Source organism: Gopherus flavomarginatus, chromosome 21 (genome assembly GCF_025201925.1).
Source record: "Gopherus flavomarginatus isolate rGopFla2 chromosome 21, rGopFla2.mat.asm, whole genome shotgun sequence".
Classification (NCBI taxonomy): Eukaryota; Metazoa; Chordata; order Testudines; family Testudinidae; genus Gopherus; species Gopherus flavomarginatus.
Genome location: NC_066637.1, coordinates 8,354,640 through 8,375,669, shown reverse-complemented (window position 1 = coordinate 8,375,669; position 21,030 = coordinate 8,354,640). Strand labels below are relative to the sequence as shown.

Here is a 21,030-nt window from a genome sequence, read left to right as displayed (position 1 = left end):
GTTCAGAAAAGACAAAAGACTGTCACCTACTAAATCACAAACCACTACACTGCTTAAGCCTTCATTGAATGTTCCCAGTCCAAACAGATTTCTCTGTACTTGATTTGCTCTTATAGATTTTTCAGAGTATCTACTGAGTTAAGTTATTGTTATTGGTACTCTGCTGGTACTTTCTGCAATCTTTACATCAAGATTTGAGGACTTCAGTAACTCCGCCAGAGACTTTGGGCCTATTACAAGAGTGGGTAAGTAAGATTCTGGGGCCTGCGATGTGCAGGAGGTCAGCTAGATGATCATGATGGTCCCTTCTGACCTTAAAGTCTATGAGTTTATGAAGAGAGTCAAAAGCACTCTCAATGGAGATCTGTTCCTTGCAAGTTTCTATATTCTATCAATTTCGAACAGAGCCATACTTAAAGTTCCATTAAAAAAATAAAGGGACTGTTCCACTCCCCATGCCTGAATCATTTTTGACTCAGACTTCAAAACAAAAACAAGAACACTCCAGAGACCTTGGTCAAAGACTAAACCTTTGAGATTTCAGCCCAACAGATAATAGTTTTGGAAATTTATAAAAGAGACAAAGTAACAGCTTAGAATGGAAATGCTGTGGCAACCAGTTATCACTCCAGCTGCACAGTAAAAACTAAATCTACATTTCAATGAGTGAGTTTGGAACTCCTCTCAGTAACCCAGGTGTTCTATATTAGAATTGGAGTATTTCAGAATGTTTTATTTTTAAAAAATGGTTGTATTCAAGAGGAAACCTTGCAAATTCTTCAGTTATGGTTAGAATCTAATAAGTGGAACATTTTTGCTGCAACGAACGGATGCAAATTTAACCACACTTGCACAGAATTACATCGGAACAAAAAAAAACGCCACCTTATGCTTCTGTTCCTTTCATTTTTTTGCACATGTCATATGCCTGACAAGCATTTTTTTTTTAAAACGCGGATGTTTTCCTGAATTTGACTGACTGAAAAAGTTACCATCTGAATAGTTTCCACTGAAAGTACACTACAAAGTTGTTTTTTTAATCTGCAATATAATTTACAATACACATTTGGGCAATCTGGGACTGAAACTGAACTTGAAGGGATTAAATACATAAAGTTTCCCTCCTATTTTGGGCATTTTTTCATGACAGAAACACTGGAAGTCCAGCCTTTCACACACACACACTTACCACCCATCAGCTATGCCAATAAACATTTAGCAAGACTCAACACCATTCTACATAATCCTGTGATGCAAGTACAAAATTAATGTGTAAATTCCTTGTGACAGGGATCATGTTTTATCTGTTTTGGGAGGTGTCTAACATGCTTTCGGGTGCTGTTAAATTATAAATAAGCAAGAAAGCATCAGTTGCTGCTATATTTCTTTAGCCATTTCATAATTAATGATCTTTCCGCAGAATTTAGAAAAGGGTTTGTTATAGAGGGCGAGAGGAATCCTTCAAGTGGTCTTAGTGTGTGCTCCAACTATGGGCAAGTTTGGAAACAAACAAACTACAGTTTACACTGTTTCTTTTTTAACTGAGGTTCCCTCTGCCCATTTCTTACAACAAGTTCTCCTTCCATCTTTAGTACATGCTAGTCTAAGTAATAACAGGAGCCAGCCAGAAAGCAGTTAAAATACCGAATGCATATTTTGAAAAGGAGAACTAGACAATCCAAGTTTCCTGGGCAACATTCTCGCTCTCAGTACAGGCCTGATCCAATGACTATTGAAGTTAATGGGAAGACTCCTAAAATTAGACTCCTAAAATAGATTCTGATGTGCACGTGGCTGCTCATAAGCATCACTGAGCATATATGAGTTGCAAGCTTTGCTTACACAGTCTTAGCATTGTCAGCCCTAAATATTCAAAAATCATGAGTCAGGCTCCCTCAAAATTGCCCTTTTCCTCTGTGCAGTTTAGTCACAAGTGAAGTGAAATTATAGTTTCAACCTAGTCTGCTGCACCAAACTACCACCCAGTGCCCTTACACTTTGGATGTCCCAGTATCAGAACAGCGGGGGTGTTGCAGGTCAGCCATAAGTTACATTTGCACAATTACTGAGAGTAAGAGTGCCATCCTTACACATAGCCTGGACCTTGAGAGCAACATGATGAATATTTTATCTACACTATCTAATCAAGATGAGATATTGTATCGAGACTAAACGAAAAGTAATTCTGCCTGTCCTCATCCTCAGGAAGTGGTAGACAATTAGTTTAATTTTTCCAAACAAAGCTCAGTTGTCGGTTGCCCAGGTATTAAAATTAACTGTACGTACAATTTCCTTATTCAGCAAATCTTAAAACATTTTTATCTGATCAGCATTCCTGTAAACTGTAGCTAACCACAATGCCATAAGATATGGCAGGGAAAACACCTGTATTGCATAAAATTCAAAGGCCTGTTTGCATTTTGGTTGCCTTTTGATTAGTGGAAACTTAACCCACTTTCAAATGACTAATTCCTGCAAGGAAAGACTAACAGTAAATTTAATACTTTTGAGACAGGAAAAGAAATTACTCCTTAAATATGAACCATATTTAGAACAACAGGTGAGGTTCAACACAAAACTGCAGAGTAGCACAGAGCAATGTTCAATCTCACTAACTTGAAGAATCTCTTTTTGCACAATACGGAAATAAGAAGGCTGTGAACTGATCTGATTTTGGTGCTATATTTGTAGTATTCGTTGAGTGCTAGGCAGACAGTACATATTTCTGATAGTTTCTTGCATGTATTTTGTGTTTATATATAAATGAAAAAGTTCTGCACATTGCAAATCCCTCCTTCTCGTCATTATAACAAACAAAATATTCAACAAAAATATTGCAATAGGATTGAAATTGTACACTGTTTTACTAACTAATCAGCTTGCTATGTTATATATTTGTCCACAAGAACAGAAGAGCAATGGAGGCATTCAGCACTGAGATACAGAATATTTTCTGGATTTAGTCCTCGTTAGAGTAAGAGACCCAAAACTGCTGGCGAGTAACAGGGATAGTGTTAGTTCCAACCCATCATTATCGTAACAGCTTTAACAGATCTTCTGTTATTCAAGTCTTAAATATCTCCTAAGAAAAAACCACCCAGTATGCAAAAACTGTGGTGGTACTTTTTTTTTTTTTTTTTTGGAGGGGAGGAGGGGCATGTCACACTGTCTGGAATGGTTCATGACTTTGAGTGCTGACCTGTCAATTAAACTTGGCTAGTTGGAAAATACCTGTCTGTGATGCTTTAAAGGGGCTAACATTTCTTGCTTTGGGGCTTTTCAAATCCTCCGACATCTCAGTGCTCTCCAGAGGAGTCTCTTCCTTACTCTCCTTGACCAGATCAATTAAAGGGTCAGTAAATGTTCCCTTATCAGCACAACAAATCATATTCACTCCCATCTTCGTTTTGTGTTAAGCTTTCTATCTATTGACACGTACAGTTTGTACAGCTTCCCTGCAGTGAGGCTTCTTGACAATCCTTCCCAACAATCGTGCATTTTGTTTTTCCTCACTAGAATCAGCACTAACACCAAATCACCAATATCACATGATCCTTCTTCAGCATGCCTATCATACCAAGCCTTCTGTGATTCCTGACTTCTTTCCAGGTTCTGTTGCAACAAATCCATCACAACTTGTAAATTCTCTTTAAAACGAATGACATACTCCCCTACAGGTTGTCTTAGCTCCTCAGTACTATGCTCCCAAGAGCCTCGAATTAAATCTAAGGGTCCCCTAACCTGTCTCCCATACAGGAGATCAAAGGGGGCAAGGCCAGAAGATTCTACAGGAACACTTGTATGCAAATAAGGGAGTAACACATCCCACTCTCGCTCTCACCTGGTGCCATACATTTTCAGTACAGCTTTCAAAGTTCCATTAAATCTCTCTACCAGACCATTAGTTTCTGGATGATAGGGGGCAGCCTTTGAATGATTCACTTCAAACTACTCCCATAACTTTTTAAAGACATGAAGTTGGCACCATGGTCTGACAAGATGAAATTCAACAAGGACAAATGTAAAGTACTCCACTTAGGAAGGATCAATCAATTGCACACATACAAAATGGGAAGTGACTGCCTAGGAAGGAGTACTGCGGAAGGAGTATAGTGGATAACAAGCTAAATATAAGTCAACAGTGTAATACTATTGCAAAAAGGGCCATCATTCTGGGATTGTTGTAAGCAAGACACAAGAAGTAATTCTTCCACTCTATTCTGTGCTAAGGCTCAGCTGCAGTATTGTGTCCAGTTCTGGGTGCCACACTTCAGGAAAGATGTGGACAAACTGACGGAAGTCCAGAGGAGAGCAACAAAAATGATTAAAAGGTCTAAAAAACATGACCTATGAGGAAAGACTGAAAAAGCTGGGTTCATGTATTTCAGAGAAGAAAAGACTGAGGGGGGACATAACAGTTTTCAAGTACGTAAAAGGTTGTTACAAAGAGGAAAATGAAATATTGTTCTCCTTAACCTCCGAGGATAGGACAAGCAGCAATGTACTTAAATTGCAGGTTGGACTTTAGGAAAAAACTTCATGTCAGGGCAGTTAAGCACTGGAACAAATTGTCTAGGGAGGTTGTGGAGTCTCCATCATTGGAAGTTTTTAAGAACACGTTAGACAAACACCTGTCAGAAGTGATTTAGTTATTACTTACTCTTGCCTTCAGTGCAGAGGACCGGACTAGATAACCTAGTGAAGTCCCTTTCAGTCCTACACTTCTTGGATTCTATGACAGTTTCCCTGGGAAAACCCACTTGCTAAAAATGGTGAAAAGGGCAGCGGATACCATCTCAGGTTTGATATTAGATAATACTGTGGCTTCAGGGTACCTGGTGGCAGAATCCACCACACTAAGTATATATTTCTTCCCAGTCCTGGAAGGTTTAGAGAGCGATACTACAATATCTACAGACACTCTGGCAAACACCTGTTTGATTATGGGCAATGGCTATATAGCAGCCTTGCAGGGTTCCTTTAATCTCTTATGCTTCTGACCATAGTCACAACTCTTACAGTAATTTTTTGTTGTCTCAAACACGTGAGGGCAACACAAATTTCATTTAAGCCTGTCACAGGTCCTTTCCACTCTTAAGTGTCCTGTATATGGACAATCATGAACTAGCTGCAGCAACTCTCCTCCGTATTTCTCAGGCACAACTACCTGCTTGCAAACCTCACCAGCACATCTCCTTCTACAAAAATCTACCTTCTCCTCCCCCCACTGAGGTATTATTCTGAGCCGCAATCTGCTCTTGGTCCAGAGAAGGATCGGCTTCTTCAGCCTTCATAAACTCATTTTCAGCCTTGCTTAAGTTCAGAGCAGATTCTGGGCAAAGCAATGGCATTTTAAAATTTCTCCTCTGAAGACAAGTTATCACTCTCAACAGACAAAAGTACTGAGGGCATTCCCCCAGTCCCTTCCCATTCCTCCCTGTTTTGTCTGTGGACCGAGGAACACTCCTTCTGGCTGAAGGTTATAATATTAACCTGCTTAGACATGGCTAAAATGTTACTACCTGTTAAAATATTAGCAGGAAACAGATTCCTGATGCTACCATGACATCAACCTTAAAATTCCCCTGCTCAAGGTGGATCTTAGCGAGAGGCACAGTCACAGAGAACTCAGTCAAAGCATTACATTTAAACTCTTAGAAGGAGTTTTGTCTTCCTCTCACCAAACTCTCCTTAACCAAAGTGCTTGAGGATACTGTGTCCCTCCAGCTCTTACAATCTATGACATTTACATCAGCATCCTTAGTACATTTTCCACTACCTTCCCAAGACTCAATTCTAAAATAGTTCACTGGCTCTTCCTCCTCCTCGACTGCTGTCCTTGGGACAATGGTCGTGGCATTAACACCAAAGGTTGGGTGAGTATATTGTGTGGGGGATCTTTAAGTTTTGAGTAACTTAGTTTTATATGGTCGGAGTGGCAAGGCACCTCCTCCACTTTGCCAGGCTCAGTGCTTCCCTCTCTGATGGCGAGTGCGGGGGAAGGAGGAGGCGGCGGCCTGGAGTAAATCAGCCCCATGCTGGACAGTGTTTATTTCACCACTTGGGGTTTATTTCTCAATATTTTCCAGGTAGGTCTCGGGGCAGACCCAAGTACTCCTCCGCAAACAAAAGAAAGAAATTCATAACACAAAACAAAGGGGAATATCTTTTATTACCCCTTCTCTGGCGGGGGGGGTGGGGGTGGCCTTGTTATTGGCTCCATGGTGCCGGTCCTTCCCCTAAACAGGCAGTTAGAGTAGCTTTCCCTGTAAGGAGGAGAGCAGCCTCCTATCCTGGAGAAGTCTTTCTCCCTACGCCCACTAGCCCTTCAGCAGCTTGCCTCTTCTCCTCTCTAACAAGTGCAGGGTTTTTTAAAGGCCTCAGCCAACCCTTAACTGGACTGCCCCTAGTTAACCAGAGATAACCCCTTTTCAGCTTATAGGGAAAAGTGCTTTTATCATTCTAGGGCTAGTATACTTGCTTTCCACCATTCTCTTTGTAACTGTCCAGCCTAACTCCATCACACTGGGAGCCAAGCAGTGTGGCAGACTACCTGCCTTGCGTTAGCATAAGGGCGGGTGAAAGTAATTTAAAGGACTTACTGGTACACCGGAGTCCTGAGCAGAGGGTGGGGCTTCAACCAGAAGGGGTGTGGCCTCAACCGGAAGGCGCAGGACCTTTAAATCCCTGGGCCCTTTAAATCACGATTTAAAGGGCCCAGGGCTCCAGCTGCAGTAACTGGGAGCCCAAGGCCCTTTAAATCACCCATGGAGCTACCAGCTGCAGAGGCAGCTGGAAGCCCTGGGGCTCGGTGGCAATTTAAAGGGCCCAGAGGTCCAGCTGCTTCTGGGAGCCCCAGGCCCTTTAAATCACCTGCCTGGGGAAGCCAGTCCTGTCCAGTTCGGCACGGCATACCAGCTTTTGCTGGTATGCCATAACAAACCGGACCGGCTTACTTTCACCTCTGGGTAAGAGCTTTAAAATCTGGGCTCTCTTGAGGATTTTTTGTAATAAAGTTGGGGTTAGATTTATTTCTAGACTCCTCCACCCCCCTCTTAACCTGGGAGACAAGGGGATTTCCCTTCCCTTGGGATTTGCCCCTACCCCTCTTGAAAAGTTCTGTAAAGATAGCTTCAGATCAGGAACTGAGAGCTTTGCGCACAAGTTTTGACTAGGCAGCAGGGAAAGGAATAGAAGTGGGGCATGAATACCTTCTGCCCCAGATGCCACAGCCACTGATTGCTACGGCTGAAGCTCCAGGCAACCCAGAAAGAACGTGAACACTAGAGACTGATGGTGGAATTGCAGATCAAGGAGAAGAAAGAAACCTAAGAGGTGGAGGAGGAAGCTCACCAAAGATGCATGGAACTAGAAGCTGAGGAGAGAGCACATCAGAAACAGAAGGACGCTCACACATCACAGCTCAAAGTACTGGAGCAGCAAAAACAGCATCCCCAGCTAGTGAATATACCCCCGCACAAGGAGAAAGCCTGCTCAATTTATCAAGAGACTGACTGTACAGAGCAGTGCCTGTCCATCTCTGAGGAACTGTATGATATCCACAAGATTCCAGAGGATAAGCGGATACCAATCTTCTTGACTAGAATAACTGGGGAGGCAAGACAAATTTTTAACGATATGGAGGAGGGTGATGCTAAGATGTATAAGAAATTTAAAGAAAATGTACTGAAAAGGTTTAAGATTACACCTGAGTCCCATCAATTTGAAGTATAGGAATCTTAAAATGTTTGACAGTGTAACTCATGTTGAATGTGTGTATACAATGTGTAATTTTATGAAAAACGGATAATAGGGTTGACTATGAAAAACTCATCTGATGGTACAGGAGCAGTTGTTATGGGTAGTTACAGATGAGGTGAAGGCAGACATCTGTCACAACCTTCCATAGTTTTGGAGGCTGCAGAAATTGCTGATGAATATGCTGAGTCAAGGGGTGGAGCGTGGCAACATCTAGGTGATCTGGTCTGGTTTCCAGCTCTGAATGTGTCAGTACTCAGCTGACACCTACAAACTTGGAAAGAGCTGGTCCCTGGTTTGCCAGCATCACAGGGTACATTGGAAGAATGAGGACAAAGTTGAGACTGCCTAACTGACCTTCACTTTGGACAAAGAATTTGACCTTAAGTCTTCAGAAATGAAAAGCTATTGTACCAACCCAGCACACAACCCAGGCCAGGATAGAGAAAAAGAATTTACGGTAGAACCCTGTTTATCCAATCCTCCATTATCCAGCTTTCACAGAGCTCCAGAAGCAGACACTCTCTCCTGTGGCTGCCAGATGGCGCTGCAGAGTTGCATGTTCCCATTCTCCAGATTATCCAATCTGGTCCTGGTCCCAATTAGATTAGACAAATGGGGCTCTGCTGTATTTCTTTTTTCAAATGACCATTCCTACTTCTCAAAGTAAACAATGAGCTGGGCTAATCTGCACTTGCTGGAGAACGTATTGGGCACAATAATTTATTCTGCTTTTTCTTTTTTTTCCCCCCATCTTGCCATTCTACTGAGAAGTGAATTTCCCAGTTTTTAAATCACAGCTAAAAAGGTGATAATTGAAAAACTGAAGTGCAGTGATCCTAAAAATTTAGGGTCCAACCTTTATAGGATTAGAGGGCTCTCAAAGACCTGACCATGCAAGGTGGTGTTTAATGTTCAGCTTCTTTCCTCTCTTCATTCTTGGCGGCAGCTACTGTGGCATTTCACCTCTGTCTCCTTTCAAAGCCAAAGTAGATGCAGTCATACAGCTAGAACAATAGTCCTGTACTGAATCTTGATTTCTAAGCTGCCAGTTCAGTCAATTTACTGCTGGCCAAAGGACTAGAGTAGTACAATGCTTTTCTTAGGTAAAATATGCCAGTATCAGCAACTGAAAATACTTACTTTCTTCATCAATTTTTAGCTCTTCGTTGTTTTTGATCTTCTCTGCAATCTCTTTTTCATTAAAACCCTTGCTTGCCAAAAACTTTATTTTATACTCATCCCAAGACACATGGCCTGTAAGACAGAGACATATCTCAGACATCACAAATAGTCTAACATTTTAAAATCCGAACTTCTAGTCTTGTTTCTTTTGAAATCATCTGTTAAAACACTTTACACATCTGCAAGAACTACATCCATTCACATTTATTCACAACCACCCAACACCTGTAAATTTCACTGGGAGCAGTGATGTGGCAAAAATACCTTCCAACCAATCCTCCTCAAAGTGGACTAAGGTTCCTTTCCACAAAGGTAACGTCTGAAATGTTCCTATGGCTGTCCATTCTAAGGATCAAAATTATGTCTTTGGATGTCAATGACAGCTCAGATGCATTATCAGGGGCAGAATTTGGTCCCTACATTATTTTTAATGGGTAGGGCTGCCTAAGGATTCTATCTGACTCAATGACAACCATTTTAAAATTGCTCGTTCCTTTTAAATCTTTTCTATTTCAAAACTAAACAGCTTCCCAGAGAGTGATCAAAGATTTAATAGTGACATTTGTCTGGTTAACTATACTGTTTTTGCCTTACAGTGTTATCACTGAATCTGCTCTCTTGAAAGAAATCAAAGTAAATAAAACGCCAACTCTAAGGCCCTGACAACCGTGGGGAAATTTTTTTTTAAATTTCCGACTGTTGCCAACACCAGCACATCTTAGCCAGCATTAGTAATGTTGGAAGCCCCAATACTGATATGCATTTTTAAATACAGTCTATTAGACCTGCCCTGAGCAGGGTTACATGATATATATGACATTAAAAGTGACTGTGGGAGAAATGAGAGCTCCCAATATTACTAATGTTGGTAAAGCTGAACTAGAGATAGCAATCATAGAAAATATTCAGAAAGTTTCTCCTAGTGTAGTCTAGTCTTCAGAGGAAAAAAATCCTCTTCAGTCCTCCCAATGAATGATATAAATGTAAGGATGAAACTGGTCTCATGGACTACAAAGGGACTAGGTCTAGGGTTTGGCCTATGATGAGTGCTTCAGAGCAACTAAATGTGCATTCCATAGTCAGTTTGACCTCTAGCTATAATGTTTTTAGATGCCCTAGAATGACTATTTCACAAGATAAATGTTGTTCTCCTACCATCGCCATCAGGGTCCACAGCTCGGAAATGCATTTTGTTCTCTTCCACAGCTTCCTGGAAATGCTCTTCTGTCTTCTCCATGATCCAACGCTGCATCTCTTTAGCGCTTATTTTTTTGTCCCTATTAATATCTACCCTGCAGAGGAAGATATGAGAACAGTTAAGAGCCCAAAAATACCTCAAAACACAAGATGTGTCCCTTCACTGCCCACTAACAAGAACAGAAGACAGTTAAAACAGAAGTGAGATGGTTCAGTTTAATTACAGAAAAAAAATCACATTGCTCACTACTTGTGTGATGTATTATTTAACACTGAGCCAGTGACTGAAGAGTAAACAGAGACAGCTATAAAGTTACCTGGGAAGTTAAAAATGGCTAAATGTGAAGTCTGAATAGATGAGTGAGCAGAATGAGACAAATTCCTTTAATAGGATCAGTTATTTTTATTTTAAGATTGTTCCTTTCACTGTTCAGGATGGCCATTATGTTTTAAGTACACCATGCTGTTTTCCTTCAGTTGCAGCAGTCAGCCTTTTCGCTCTTCTCAAATGAACAACGTTAGTGGGACTGCCCAGTGAAGTAAGGTGCTTAATTATCTTTCATTACCCTGTAAATTGGTAACATCTACCCAACTTTTAAAAACAGCAAAGTTTGTTTTTTTAATAAGGAAATCACAGAAGTACACTGCATGGTCCATGCTATGTTAACTCTACTTTTCCTAAACTTAAGGTTTAATTATTGTTTCTGTTTTTTCAACTTGCCTGCTATTGTAGATTCTCACTAGTGCAGATGTCTCAGCATCTTTTAATTCTTGCTTCCTTCCAGACCCTTTCTTCCTCTCTGTTCACCTCAATATCTCAATTCAGTGTACTTCCAAGCTTGCCTCCTGCTGGCTTTCAGGATCTAGCACTCTTCCCTCACCCTTTTTTTATTATTAAATACATAAACTCTTCCTCATTTACTGGGAAGACGAGATGCCCCTTATGCTTAACCATTTATTAGAAAAAACTATAGTCATTAAGATAAAGAAAATAAAGTGAAAAACCTTGGTGCATGGGCCTCCAGAAAGGTTTCTCAATTCCTTTAATGCTATTGTTGTAACCTTAAAGATATCTAAAACACCTTCTAATGATTATTTTTATCCCTTGATTGTGAAAACGACCATTGTTTCTACATGTTTATAGGATGGTTGACTGATAAGTGATCTTACAAAAGCTAAAGCTGAGGTAATGGACATCTGCTCCCTGTGAGTCTCGCCAGTCAGATCTGCATTCCTTTTTTAGGACAAAAAGGCAAGATATTTCTATGTTCAGTACTGCTCAGGTGCAAAACCATAACCTATATTACATTCTGTCTATTGACCAAACTGCAAGATATGTGCTAATTGTAAAGTCTGTTGGCAATGATGGATAAAAGAGCAAGAAGTTTGATCAACTTTTAGAGAACAGATATGACTTCACCATTGACAGTTAAAATAAATATTTCAGTTGAACAAATTTAATACATCATGAAATGAGAATAAGTATGATCACCCAAATGTCATTTTAGAGTCCCTATTCTGAACACAACATCAATAACCCAAATGTAAGTGAGCATCAAAAACAGAAAAGACATTTTGTTGACATTTAAGAACCTATTTAAAGTATACCAAAACCACCCATGTTAAAATTTTAAGAAGTGCATACAGGCACAGGCTTCACTTCATCTTTTTATCCGTTTGCATCATTATCTTAAGACTTCCGAAATTTTACCATTGAAACTTAGGCTATTTAATACGTTCCTCCACCTTTAAATGTCAACTCAAATGTTACAGTCAGAACAACCCAAACACCTGATCTTTTTAAATGTTCATCTGTATTAAAAAAAGTGCAACATTGAAGTTTTTAAATACTGTATTGTTTTCTCACAATGTAAGTACATGCACACATGGAATATCAGACTCGCTGTGGCAAGCAGTAATTTACAGCAGACGATGGTAAAATATGTTCGTCACACTTGTACATACATTATAGTTAAGCTATCCGAGTAATGATATTTGTGATATTTTGGTACTGAATAAGTAACAAAATGGCAACAGAAAGTGTTACCCTTAACTTGGACACCTCTCAATTGCATTAAACCAGATCAGATGAGAAGCCTACAGTCACCACACGACCTCTATCCGCTACAGAAATGTAATAATGGCTCCCAAATAAGATTGTCCATTTAGTGATTGTAAAAAGGCAGTCTTCTTGCATTTGCCTCTAATAGTCCATTGACCCATTCCTCAGTTCTCTATGTGGTATTGCTTTTATTCACCACTGTGTTCCCAAGAATCATCCAAATGTATTGATTCAATGAATTGGTACAACCAGTGGTAAGGCTGGCCATAATCCTTTTGACATCTATGAAGTATCATATTTTTTAGGCACACAGTGTACTTACAACTGTACAGAACAAGACATGGTCTTTGCTCTGAGCTTACAATCTAAGAGGCAGAATGGGCCATTAAAATAATAGTGTGTAGAGATATCTTATTTAGAATGGATTATTGAAAAAGATTCCCAATAATAGTAATGAAAGGTTAGCTACTGGGTAACATGAGGCTAAAGCTATACAAACAAAGCTGACAAATGAAGCTAGTACAGCCTACAATTCATGAATATTTAAGTAATAGGGAAAGTTTTGCTAAGAGATCTGAGAAGACAGCAAAGTGTTCAGCTAAAGGGGAAAAAACCCAGCTGTTAGTTCAGAAATACTGTATATTCCACAGAGCTGTAGCCTACATGATCTTAGAGAATTTAAGCTTCCATGTAAAGTGAACAAAATATACAGAAGAAATACAGCTCAGCATAGACATTCCTCAGTTGTCTCTAGGTGAAAAATGCCTGATGCAGGATGATAATCTTTCAACACTTTGCCATTCATCAGCTCTGATAAGTATATTGGTTCCTCTTGTTCAAGAAATACCATTAATATTACAGCAAAAATTAATGTGGTGTTTCATAAATTCTGTAGAAATCACTCCAAGGAATTGTTTCCAGAATAAGAAGTCAGACTGAAACAGCCTTCCTCTGACAATAATCCTTTCTGAGTTCTCAACAGCATAAAATACAAGATAAATATTACATTATAGTTCACTAAACTGTGAGCTTTTTCCACAAGAAAATTACAGATTTCCAAAAATAGACGGTAGCTGCTGCAATATGTGACAACTGTGCCATGGTCTGAATGCATTTTAGTGATATCCAGTGTAATTCACAAAAACTGTTACAAAATAACATTACACTTAATAAGCAAGTAAATCCAGTTAAGGTTAGTACTCTTAACTGGTGGCAATAAGTTTAGGTATAACAGGGATAGTTAAGAAATATTAGTATTAATGTTTATATCAGGCCTCTAAAGATAAACACGGTATTTCTGTTAAAAGGAACAAATGTGGCCTATTACAGGTGTTCCATAGGAGAAGGCTTACTTATAGAAATCCAGTTTATTTATAGTGAATCAAGCACAGTATTGACCAAGGTAACAAAAACCAGCCACCCAACTGACAGTTATCCAACGGCCTACATGAAATGAGCTTAGTGATCTCAGCCTATTTTCCACCTGGCAGGAGTCCACATCACAAACCACCACAACTGGACCTTTGTGGCAACCTCAGCAGACAGGTCAATGACTGAAAGGAGATTGAACTCACTTCTTGGAGCTAGAGTCCATTTCCCACATCAGGTTTCCAGGCACAGCCATTTGGGGAAGACTGTACTGCTCCTGCTCATGCTGTATATATTAAGATTGTCAAGCTAGCAATTTCCATTAGCTCTAAATATACAATTTGCTTAGGAACAAGACTATTCCCGTTGCATACAGATAATGAAAACCAGACTCAAAAGGTAATATTTAATAATGAGAACAATGTAATTTATTTACAGTTAAAGTGATATATAAGAACTTGCTAGATTACTTTTTAAAATCTCTAAATGCAGCACACTTTAAAAATGCACAGATCATGACAAACAGGACACATCTATCAAGGTAGGTAAGGTTTTTCGCTAAACAACCCATCAGATTTAAAAATCTAACTTTGTAATGACAAGCAAGCTAACATGTCCCCTGAGCTTCATTCCACTTTCAGTATAATTGTCCAAATTTACCACTGCATGGCTATAGTCTCAACATCTGCCTTCCCCCACAAAAGGATAGGTGATGGCATTATAAATGAAAATTGCGCTTAGGTACACTGGATGTACTTCAACATTATCCCAAATTATGCCCCTTTTAACTATTACATTAAAATACTCCATTGGTTTTGCCAATCCCCAACATAACCATTCCCCTACTTCTATTCTGAGCGATAAGAATAACGGACCTCAAATGCTATGAGAGCTTACAAGCATCACTAAAGTTCAGCCTCTTCCCTTTCAGTGCTTGTTAAGAACCCCATGTGCCCTGCCTCAAGAAGGACTGAGCTCAGGAGTTCCACAGGAGAAAGAGGGAAACAACCTTACCCCTACACATGCTGGAAGAAGACAGGATGTAAGTTTTCTGGCTAGGGACCCCATGAATGATTAGTCAAGGACTGGCATTCAGTTCCCAAATGCGTGTGCTTATAAGGGGCAAGAGATATAAGCAAAATATGAACAATTAAAAGCTGAATATTCACTTTCCAGACGTGCACAGTGGTAGGTCCATTACCACACACACATCCTGACAGGAAACCACATGTACTACATTACTGAAATGGAATTACTAAATTCAAAATGACAAAACAGATTTAATTAACCAAGAAAGCCCACCCTTTACAACTGAGATTTGTGGTTTGAATTCTTTTAAGAGTGGTAGCCGTGTTAGTCTGTATCAGCAAAAAGAACGAGAAGCACTTGTGGCACCTTAGAGACTAACAAATTTATTTGGGCATGCATCCGATGAAGTAGGTTTTAGCCCATGAAAGCTTATGCCCAAATAAATTTGTTAGTCTCTTTAAGGTGCCACAAGTACTCCTGTTCTTTTTGGTTTGAATTCTGGCATCCAGTCTAGTGTATGGTAATTCATGGTATGGCCACACATTGAATACTGAATATCTTTACACACTTCTTGGCCCACCAAGTGCCCAAATACTCACCTTCTTACACAAAGATAAAAAGATAAGCAGATAAGATCATCATAACATAAGAACATATGTTTATATGTTATGTTTTTATGATATACATCAGGAATTTCTGCATAAAGTGATCATTTTTGGCCAAGACTTCAATGACAGATGTCTTGTCAAAATTAGCCCTTATCTCAGTGTACTTCCAGCAGGAAACAATTCAGGGGACTTTTTTGTTGTTGTTGTTTTTGGTTTTAGAAACAGATAAATATGGAGTTTTTTTTGCGTTGACCCACAAATTCAATTTAGCATTCTTTTCCTATAACAAGAATAAAAAAGTTTGTTCTTTGTTTTTTGGGTTTTTGCGCAAAAAGACTTCATTAAACATCCAGGTTTCAGACTTTATGAAAATACCTCAAGTCTTTACAACAGGCAAGTTACTGTTTAAATCAATTAGCCCATTGGCATGTCTGAATCTTGAAGATCATACCCTCTCAGTTAATTCCCCTGTGGAACCTGAATGTTCTTTAACTTCCTTTTTATACATAATAAAAATAAAATTGCTCCTATCACTGGGAGAAATTGAAGTTTACTGCCTCTCCCTGCTTTCTCTCTCAGTAATTGGACAGAGAATGAAGAGTCTTTAAAAAAAAAAAAAAAAAAAACGCGAATCTGGTACTAAGGTATTAATGTCCTCATACATCCCAAAAAACACTGCCACCTCCCCCACAGCGACTCCACCAAAAGTACTGGAACAGTCTGTTTTTAAATACGTATTTAGTCACTACATTTAGAATGACTGTGTGCTAGAGCAACGTCTTATCTCCACTAAGTAAGAGTAGCCTTACAAACAGAAGCCAAGACTGTTATGACAAGTAACTTACTCTCTTCAATTACACAATCTTATCTATTCCAGGCTTTCTATAATCTCTGAAAAGAAAAAAAGTTTATGAATATAATTCAAAGAAACCTAAACTGTATAGCAAGGAACACAGCCTTAGAAAACTGTACAGGCTAATATGAGCAGAGGACTAGTTAAAATGCAATGGGACAAAAAAGGCTGTGCTGCATTGAACACAGGACTTCTCACCATATTTTGTCTAGCTCATGCCCATCATTTTTAAATTTTACATAATGCATGACTGTTGGAACAGCTACAACAGTGAGACATTGCATGGGCATGTATTCTTAGTTCCTAGGTCTAGTTTTTTATAGATGATTGATGTGCAAAATCTAATTATGTTATAAAATTTGTATTTTTCAGATCTGAAAGTTACGTTAAGTTCCAGTTAGAAATATTCAGCACATTACATCACTGGGCTTACCCCACAAGACAAACTGCATTTGATCAAAAACACATTAATGTATATACTCATTAATAAGACGAATATTTTTGGTAAAAAGGTGTCGCATCAAAGAGGGGGGGTTGGCTTATAAATGGGTCTACACCAAAATTTGATGATTTTAAACTCTATGGAATCATTGAATTGAATATCTAATACAGGGATCGACAATCTTTGGCACGCAGCCCACCGGTTTACCTGCTGCGCCTGCAGGTTTGGCCGATCGCGGCTCCCACTGGCTGCAGTTCTCCGCTCCAGTCGAATGGAGGTGGCAGGAAGTGGCAGCCAGCACATCCCTCGGTCCGCGCCGCTTCCCGCTGGCCCCATTGGCCTGGAACGGCGAACCGCGGCCAGTGGGCGCTGTGATCGGCCTAACCTGCAGGCATGGCAGGTAAACAAACTGGCCTGGTCCGCCTGGGTGCTTACCCTGGCGGGCCACGTGCCAAAAGTTGCCAATCCCTGATCTAATACATTGTAGTTTTGTTTACCTTGAGCATCTGCAGGCATGGAGCCCCTCAGCTCCTTGTAGCCACGGTTCACCTTCCTGCAGTTCCCACTGGCTGGGAACCCGACCCGCCAGCGGCTTGCCCTGACGGCCCGGGAGCCAAAGTTTTCCAACCCCTGAAATATTGGGTCAGCTTATGAAAAGGTCATACAGTTTTTGCTATTTTTACTTATCAATTTTGGGTATAAACAAACGAGCTAATGAACAAGTATATACGGTAATTACTGATCACGAAAATGTCAGCTACTATTTTATATGAAAGAAAGGCTGCGTTCCTTATTAACTTAATCAAAGAACACTTTGGCTGATAAGAGTGATACCAGAGAATAACAAACAAGGCTAACCAAATCTTCTGGTATGGGAAAAATCAGGCAGAACATGAAAATATCACCAATGTTTATTTTAATATATTTAAGATGCGTTAGCTGCAGAACACAGCTGACAGATCTATTTTGGGCACAGATTACTCTAAACACCAGTCAATTCAAGGGGCTTTAGTTGTACTTTGCTAAATATAAAAAGTTCCAGGCTCAAAGTTCAAGGAAAAAAATTCGTCTCCTGAACTCTAGTCACTTCAGCCCTGTTGTTGGTTCAAAGACAGTATCAGTTAAATATCTAGCTACTGGGTCAAGTTATCCATTTTAAAAAAAAAGACAGGAACCCCCAACCGTACAAGAGATGGGAGGATAGAGGGAACTGTCTCATTGCAGTTTCCCCAATCTCCATGTAAGACTGGACCAATATAAGATTACTCCCTCATACAGCAACTACTGCTTTTACCCACTTGTCTCGGAGTTTCAAATTTCTGTCTCAGTGTTTAGGTTTGAAAACATGCCTGTTTTTGATAAGTGCCTAAAAGATCCAATAGTTACTAATTTATCTAGAAGAATGTGAATAGGATAAAAACTCTACCTCCGAGTTGCCTTTTCCAGAAAGGAATAGTGTCTCACCTTGTTCCTTAATCACCCCATTAGATAATGTTTTCACCCCTCTAGCCAGAAGGCCGAGCTACATTTTGAGGGGACCATTCCAAGTGGCATATAAACAGATCCAGGAACCTTAGCTGCTGCTCATTAAAAAAAAAAAGTAATTTTTTTAAAAGTCTTTAACAAAGGCATTTTCCTTTTCCCCAAAGTCTCCTTACCACTGGTCAAAGGAAGGTCATTTTTGTCTCTTAACTCAATCTTTAGGAGTACATCTGGAAAACAAGCTTCTAATTCCCCAAAGAATTCCGCCAAGCTTCTAATCTGATCTCATGAGGGAACACAATGTGGAAAAGCACTTGAATTAGGTCGATAATCATTTCTAAGGTCAGAACAGAGGCAGTTAAACTGCTTTTGACCTGTCAAGGCAGCCTCCATCACAACAAATCGATAAAAGCAAAGGGAGACTGCAATTTGTGATTTACAAAAGTCTCTAATTAAGATCTGAATGTGCTAATCAGCTTTCAGTTTCATTATTGCCAGATGTTTATTTGATACAGTCTTAACAATAAATCCTTAATTTGTAAATAAACTGTCAGTACACTGACTGGTTGAACAGCAGATTATCAATAAATGATTTTAGTTTTCAGTGTAGAAGGGTAAGCCGGGATAACTATACACCACTGGTTCCCAAACTTTTTCTGCCATTTGTGCAGGGAAAGCCCCTGGCAGGCCAGGACAGTTTGCTTACCTGCCGCATCCGCAGGTTCGGCCGATCGCAGCTCCTACTGGCCGCGGGAGCTGCTGGAAGTGGCGAGGGCCAACGGACGTACTGGCCACCACTTCTAGCGGCTCCCATTGGCCTGGACCAGTGAACCGGCCACGATCGGCCAAACCCACGGATGCAGTAGGTAAACAAACCGTCCCGTCCCGTCAGGGGCTTTCCTTGAACAAGTGGCAGAACAAGTTTGGGAACCACTGCTATACACATTGGTTAGTATTTGAAAAGTAAGCTTTGTGTTAACCCTTTCAGACATCCGCTGTTGACAATACAGCACAGATACACCAGTGTTTTTCATTAGTAAGTTATGATTTTAGAGCTGGGTTTGTTGCAGTGGCTAAAGAGCCAACAAGTTTTGCAAGGTTGCAGTCTATCATAAAAAAGAGCCATGATCCAAGCGAACAGTTAGATGCCAGGAACTCCTCAATCTGACACAAACTCTCTTTAGCTTTGAGCAATCCTCTTAATATCTGTGCCTCAGTTCTTCCCAGGTTTAAAAGCAGAATAATAAGTGACCATCTCACAGGAGTGCTGTAAAGTTTAGTTAGTGATACAGCATTTTAGAGGTGTATTAAGGATTACAAAAATGTATTCCTTGTAATGATAGAGTTCTGTAAATCCATGGATATTTGCTTTATATCCATTGATGCAGCTATCCACAGACCATTTTTGCAGATAGAATGCGGATACAAATTTTGTATCTGCGCAGGACTCTAATGACAGGGATGATGTCATTACAACCCACCATAGAACTACCCTGCTCCCAGGAATTACAAATCAGACATTTAATTGAAGTAGACTGCTTTGTTTGGCAGGGAGAATGGAGTGCTAAATGAGCACCTTAAAGAAACAAAACACTCTGAATGGAGCTGCACTGCCAGAAGAAGCAACACCCTACTGAAGAAGTAATACCCTGTTTTCCACATTAAAGAACAGAATTGCTGCAGAGAAATATCTGGGGAAATTAGCAGTCTTCAAAATTGCAAAGGCATAGTCCCCTCCATCCTTGCCAGATACTCAATTATAAACTGTTCCAATAAAAATGGATTTCAAAGCCTCCCTGCCAATTCCAGCACAAACAAAATGAAAAAACTTCACATTCAAAATCTTTTTTTACTGCCACAAGAATTACCTTCAAATATTAGAAGTACCAACTCAGTCTACACTGTTATAACAAATAAACCCAGGGTTGCAAAACACAAAGAGAAACAACTCTGCCATCTAGTGATAGTGACAATTCACTGTGTTTTTATTCTTCATGTGTACTAGTCCTAAAACTTACACATGTGCACTTTAGTGCACTGATTTACAGGTCTGCTAACATAGGAAATTGATCTAGTTGTTGATTTAAGCCTCTCCTAATAAAATGAAAGGTGCTTTATAAACAAATACAAAAAGTAGGCATATTTTTATGCTTAAAATAGGATTTAATTTTTTTTTGTTACATTAGAATAAAAGCCTATCTATTCTGAGGAACTTCAAGTAATAATGTTTAGCATGACGTCATAATTTAAATATACCTTATCTTTCATTATACTTCACTTCCTAAGCTCTGGGAAGTTGCCTACATATGTTTAACTGCAGCAGTAACAGAATTTTGCAAGCTCTTCAGGAACACATGAAGAAAGGGAAAGAAATTATTTCAGTTTATAAACACTTGGGATGGACCAAAATACTAAGGTGACAGAAGTTATTTAAGCATTTAAACATGTAAAATATAAGAAAAAAAAAAAGACAGTATCAACTTCAAGGGGCTTTTGAACAAAAAGTGACTATATGTGCTATGAGAAAGTGAGCTTTTTGCTGAGTGTGTCCTTTTTCTTCAGTCCTGATTCTCTCCACAATATTTCATTTCCCCCTGCTAGTATTTCTGTGGATCATCTACTGCACTAATGCATGAGATTAGAAAATGAGCCTGACTATATCCAAAGCACTCAAAATCCAAAAAGTAAACAAGCTGGGAGGGGAAGAAACTCCTAAATCTTTCAATTTTAGTAATCCATGAAGTTACTTAACAGTAAGTTTTTTCATGTGGGAATTTCATTTTCTGTGTGGATTTTACCAACAATCTAAGGCCCCAATCCTGAAAGCTGATTAAAGTGCCTGGACACTGGAGGTGGGGCAAAGCGCACTCATTAAGCCCCATTGATTATTTTAAAGGGTCAGAGCCTAAGTTAGTTGAATACTTTACTAACACAAATGTAATGCTTCAGGCAAGGTTGCTCATTCAGGCAAGGTTGCTCATTCCTCTCATCGTAATCACCCTTCAAAAAACCTTTCAATCTTGTTTTTCAAAGAAGTTAAATGAAT

At 39.6% G+C, this 21,030-nt stretch overlaps 1 protein-coding gene across 1 annotated transcript in view; it reads right to left on the bottom strand.

Moving 5' to 3' along the window:
- The window catches only part of SDF4 (stromal cell derived factor 4), a 39,845-nt gene that overhangs the window by 13,742 nt on the left and 5,073 nt on the right, over window positions 1-21,030 (bottom strand). The window contains exons 3-4 of the mRNA XM_050931483.1: window positions 10,099-10,235; window positions 8,902-9,015 (exon numbers count right to left, since the gene is read on the bottom strand). Coding sequence (XP_050787440.1) covers window positions 8,902-9,015; window positions 10,099-10,235 — 251 coding nt within the window. The remainder of the gene's footprint in view (window positions 1-8,901; window positions 9,016-10,098; window positions 10,236-21,030) is intronic.